Source organism: Coffea arabica, chromosome 11c (genome assembly GCF_036785885.1).
Source record: "Coffea arabica cultivar ET-39 chromosome 11c, Coffea Arabica ET-39 HiFi, whole genome shotgun sequence".
Classification (NCBI taxonomy): Eukaryota; Viridiplantae; Streptophyta; class Magnoliopsida; order Gentianales; family Rubiaceae; genus Coffea; species Coffea arabica.
Genome location: NC_092330.1, coordinates 26500137 through 26506151, shown reverse-complemented (window position 1 = coordinate 26506151; position 6015 = coordinate 26500137). Strand labels below are relative to the sequence as shown.

The 6015-nt window shown below is 39.3% G+C and overlaps 1 protein-coding gene across 1 annotated transcript; it reads left to right on the top strand.

The window, feature by feature from the left end:
* The first annotated feature begins 4218 nt into the window (after positions 1-4218).
* Positions 4219-5508, top strand: LOC113715962 (uncharacterized). Its single transcript, XM_072070049.1, has 2 exons — positions 4219-4960; positions 5393-5508. The coding sequence occupies exons 1-2, from the start codon at positions 4219-4221 to the stop codon at positions 5506-5508; spliced, it is 858 nt and encodes a 285-aa protein (XP_071926150.1).
* Positions 5509-6015: the final 507 nt, after the last annotated feature.

Below are 6015 nucleotides of genomic sequence, written 5' to 3'. Positions count from 1 at the left end.
ATCTGATATCTGTATCTGTATCTGTTCGGATGTCATTTGGAAACTTGTATCCAACGACCTTTTTGTGACCTCTGAGCTCAACCCCTGTGGCAAGTTACTCGAGTCGAGCCGGCAAGGGCCTGGTCGATTAGATAACGAACCACGGTAGTCTGTTTTGGGATCTTTGGGTATTGAGACCCTTGATTCTGGGTATACTCGAGTATTACCGCTTCTGTTCTGTTCGATGTTCGGGCCCGGTAGGGGTATGTGAGGTGGAAGGAGTCGGAGAAAGTGGAGTCTACGGTATTGGTTACTTCTTTAACGTTGACGGAGTGTCAACTATTATTTCGATCAAGTTTCGGTGAAGCAAATGGGAATTTAGCTCCTGAGAGCCACCCGTATCCTTTCTGTCTATGGTGTTTGTTCTTTTTGTTCACTTCTTTATTTGATTCGCATATGTGATTAATTGACTGTGAAGTTTCATGTTTCTTACTTGCTTTTGGTACCTCATTGAGCGTAAGCTCACCCCCTTCCCGTTATCTTTGTTTTCCTTACAGGGAACCACTTTTGGGGCTAAGATGTTTTGAAGCACGAGTCGAGCTAGTTTTAATATCTTTTGTAAAGCTTCTCGATAGTTGGAAAACCCTAAATGTATTTTAATCCAATATTTTTTTTTGGTTGGTAAACTTATTAATATGTACATATTAAAGTGTTTCCTCATGTTTATGTGAAACTTGTATTTCGGAATGTACATTCTCTCATGTCATAATGGGTGCTTGTACCTGGTTGGATGATGACGTGGCAGCGGCCCGTCCAATTCGATTTGATTCTTGTAGTTTTATTCCGATTTTGTTTGAGTGAACGACTGAGTCCTGGCGACAGCTGGACAGGCAGTCCGCTAACCTCTTTGGTTCGCCTTAGGAAAAAGTGGGGCTGTCACAATATTGTTCTTGAGTGAGACAAAAAATCAGGAAAAATTTATGAAACAGGTACAAAAAAGGGTTAAGTTTGAGAATAGTTTTGTAGTGAGCTCTAAGGGTAGTGTAGGGGGTTTAGCATTGTTTTGGAAGGAGGAAGTGATACTGCTGGATGTACAAGATACTGATTGGTACATTGAAGCAAGGGTGGTAGACAAGGATACTGATAAACACTGGTGGCTGATAGGAATTTATGCAAATACGGAGGACAGTGTAATGGAAGACTATAGAGGAGAAAAAAAGTGAATGGGGTGAGAAATGGGTGTTAGTTGGAGACTTCAATGATATCTGTTCTAATGGGGAGAAATGGGGAGGGAGAGAGAGGTCAGAGGGTAGTTTTAGGGATTTTAATAGCTTTATTTCTAGAAATGAGCTGGTGGATATAGGGTATGAGGGGGTACCTTGGACCTGGAATAATTCATGGGAGGGGGAGGGTGAGATAAAAGAGAGCTTAGATAGATGTTTAGGTAGTGTTGGGTGGGTGCAGATGCATGAGAAAGCAACCTATGAACATATTGAAAAGGAGGCATCTGACCACGGTCTACTAATTTTGAACACAAACCCGCAACAAAGGAGAGTGAAAAGAAGATTCTACTTTAACCAACGATGGGCAAAAGACAAGGCATTTGATGCTGTAATTCAAAGAGCTTGGGGGATGGAACAACATGGCTCCAGAATGTTTAAAGTGGTAAGAAGAATAAAGGAGTGCAGAATCGCATTGATTGAATGGAATAGGACAATCAAAGGCAATACAAAGGCAAAGATCCAGGAGCTAAAGAAGCAATTGAAAGTAACACGGGAGGAAGGTGAGATGTGCAATAAAGGATCTATTGTAAACTTGAAGCTATAGTTAAGCAAAGCGTATAAGGATGAGGAGCTATACTAGAGCCAGAAATCAAGAAGTAGGTGGCTCAAAGAGGGGGACAAAAATACAGCCTACTTTCACCTAAGTGTCATGGCAAAAAGGAAGCGGAACAGGATAAGCATGCTTCAGAAGACAAATGGAGAGTGGTGTAGGAATGAACAGGAAATTGAAGATGAATTAAGCAAGCACTATACGGAGCTTTTCACCTCTAATGATCCTAAAGAATTTGATGATGTGCTGCAATGTATACCTCGCACTATTTCCAATCTCATGAATGCGCAGTTAATTAAACCAGTGGATGAGATGGAGATCAAACAAGCAATTTTCTCAATGTTTCCTAACAAAGCTCCGGGAGTTGATGGTATGTCCCCGTTATTTTTCCAAACATATTGGAATATCATTAAAGTTGACATTGTTAATGCCATTACCAGCTTCTTCCATACTAGTAACCTTCTCAAAACTATTAACGAGACCATCATCTCCCTAATCCCAAAGGTTGATAATCCTATGATGCTGACCAATTTCAGACCTATTAGCTTATGTACAGTGTTGTATAAAACCATCTTTAAGATTCTGGCTAATAGACTGAAAAAAGTTCTTAAGCACTACATTAGTCCCTCTCAATCTGCTTTTGTTCCAGGAAGACAAATTCTAGACAATGTCATCATTGCACACGAAATTTTGCATTTCCTGAAAAGTAAGAGAACTGGTAAAATAGGCTTCATGAACCTTAAGTTTGATATGTCTAAAGCATATGATAGAGTGGAGTGGAAATTTCTAGAAAGAATTATAATGCTCATGGGTTTTTGTCCTACCTTTGTTCACTGGATCATGGCTTGCATTTCCATAGTTTCTTATTCTTTTAATTTGAATGGACAAAAGGTGGGTTTTATTAAGCCTTCCAGAGGAATTCGACAAGGAGATCCTCTATCTCCCTACTTGTTCATTTTGTGTACTGAAGGGCTTTCTAACTTACTCAAGAAAGCTGTGGAAAGAAAGCAGTTAACTGGTATCAAAATCTACAAAGACAGCCCCATGGTCTCTCATTTATTTTTTGCAGATGACTCGCTCTTGTGTTGCAAATCAAGTAAACAGGAAGCTCTGAAGATAAAGGAGATCATTCAGCAATATCGCCAAGCCACTGGATAGGTAGTTAATTTTGATAAATCAACCATGTTTTTTACTAGAAATACTCCCATCCTGATTCGAAGGGAGATAAGTGAGGTGTTGGACAACATGAGGGAGGCTCAGAGTGAAAAATATCTAGGCCTACCTATGACCATAGGGAGAGCTAAGAACCATGTTTTGTGGGTATCTGAAAAATAAAATTCATAGCAAGTTACAAGGTTGGAAACAAAAGATGCTTAGTCAAGGGGGTAAAGAGGTTCTGATAAAATCAGTTATCATGGCCATGCCTACTTACATCATGTCATGCTTTAAACTTCCTAAAGGTATGTGTTAGGAGATTAGTGCTAGAATTGCTAGATTCTGGTGGGGGGTGGGGAAACTGAAAGCAAAGTGCATTGGGTTAGGTGGAGTAAGCTTTCAGAAGTAAAAGGGAAAGGGGTTTGGGCTTTAGAGACTTGGAAGCTTTCAACTTAGCTTTGCTTGCAAAACAAATTTGGAGAATTATTACCAATCCAAATTTGTTAGTAAGTAAAGTTCTGAAAGCTAAGTACATGAAAGGGGAATACTAGTTAGGACAACAGCCTCCTAACATTGCATCTTGGTGCTGGAAAAGCATTCACAAGGGACAAGAACTACTTCAATAGGGGTTATGAAAGAGAGTGGGAGATGGAAAGACAGTGAAGATTTGGCAACACAGGTGGATACCTGGTTCGGTCAATGGAAGAGCATCAACTGAAAGACCAGCAGGTTGCCAGCTTGAGTACGTCCATGAATTAATAGAGAGAGGAAAGTGGAAGACAGATTACTTGTAGAATTGGTTTAATGCAGAAGATGTGGAACACATAACTAGGATTCCCCGTTAGTCTATATGGAAGGAAAGACAGACTGTTTTGGAAACATAGTAAGTCTGGAGTGTATACAGTGAAGACAGGATGTGTTATTGCAAAGGGGGAAGGAGACAACATGAATCAAAGGTTAGCATCTAGCTCAGAAACTAGCAGGGAAATTAGGAAACATACGGTGTGGAAAAGACTGTGGAGCTTAATCATTAAGATGAAACTGAAATAGTTCTTATGGAGGTGCCTACAAAATGGATTTTTTGCTAATGAAGCTCTCTATAAGAGAATTGGAAAGGGAAGCAATCTATGCAACTATTGTGGGGAGGATACTGAAACCATTGAGCACATTTTCTTTTTTTGTCCAAAAGCTCAAGTGCTAAGGAAGTTAGCTCCAGTGAGGTGGGAGGGGATAGTTGAGCTGCAATGTAACATGTGGAGATGGTGGGATGCTATGATGCAATCAGCCAGGGAGGTGCAAGGAATAGACAGAATCAAGCTCATGGTGAATATATTGTGGCAAATCTGGAAAGCTAGAAACAAGATAACATTCCAGACTGAGAATGTGGATGCAAAACTGATTGTACACAAAGCGCAGCAGGAATGGTTGGAGTATGAAGCTGCGAATGAAACTGACACTCGAACAAATACATCATCAGAAGTGGAAGGACAGATACAGCAGAAATGGGAGCCACTTAAGGAAGGAGTAATGACGATCAACACAGATGCAGCAATCTCTGCTAAAATGGTAAGGACAGGCTTGGGGATTATTGCTAGGAACTGGCATGGAGAGATAGTGAAAGCTAAAGGAATCATTGCGAGGAAGAGAGGGGATGCAACCACAGAGGAAATGTTAGCAATAAGAGGTGTGCTGGAAATGGCTAAAGTTGCAAGATGGACAAGCATACAATCTGACTGCAAAACTGTTGTGAGCCTTATCAACACAGGCAATGTGCAGGAATGTAGACTACAAACAATCCTGGAAGACATTGAAGACCTAAAGAAGAGCTTTGACTGCTATTTGTTTTCTTTTGTTCCTAGAACTGCTAATGGTTGTAGCCATGCTATGGCTCAATTTGCAGTCAAGTCGGTTGGGACTATTGAATGGGAAGGTTCATTCCCAACATGGCTATCAGAATTAGCTAGAAAAGATATGGGAGTAGTTACCCCTTTTTGTAATTAGGACTTGTGTTATCAAGTGTTAATATCTATAAAAATGTTATCGTTTGTTAAAACAAAAAGACTAACCTCCTAGTAGGGCCTAAATGCTAAGCTGATTACTCAGTTTATCCGTTTAGATATGAAAATTTGAGTTATGGCGGAATAAAGCCAATGCACGAACAAAGTTTATAGCAAGAGTTTTATGACACTCGCGAAAAGAAAGTTATTTTTTTTCTTATTGATGTAAGTCTGCCCCTGCTACTTAGCATGGGATTGCAAATTCTTTTGGATTTCAAGCTGCGGTTCAAAATGAACTTTGACGGTGCGGTCTTCATAGATTTACAGGCTACAGGTGTTGGAGTTGTTGCACGAGATAATGAAGAAAGATTCTAATGTGGTATGTCCAGATTGATTTATTAGCATTATTCATCCTGAAATTGCTGAAGCTCAAGCTTTAAATGAAGCATTGGACATGGCTTGTATAAGAAGATATCTGTCAGCTACCTTTGAAGGGGATGCATTTAATGTTATTGAAGCTGCTAAAAATTATGCAGAGAATTAATCCTCAGTGATTGGTTCTATCACAGAGGATGCTTAACACGAATCACTCTCTGAATAACATTTATAACATGAGTTCAGGATGGGTGCATGTGGTTACATGTGGTATTAATGGAATACCTGTGGCAGCATAATGCTCCAAATTCTCTTCAAAGTAGTTTTAAGGCAGAATTTTCAAGTACTTTTCAATAAAATTTTTCATCAAAGGAAAAGAAAAAGTCAATTTTTCATCAAAGAATAAAAAAATAAAAGCTCGCTTTAATGAATGTCAAGAGTGCCACATGACAAAAAAAATGTGTTACAGTAATTACCCTTCTCTTTTTGTACACTAAGAGTGCCATGTGGAAAAGTAAATACGTTACCATAATTATCCCTCTCTTTTTATATAATAGGTAGACATGGCCCTCTCTTTTATATAAGATAGATATGACCTTGAAATCAACTTTTAATTTTGTTGTAGAGTCCTAGACAACTAGGTTATAATTCGAACCTTAAATTTATGATACATGTT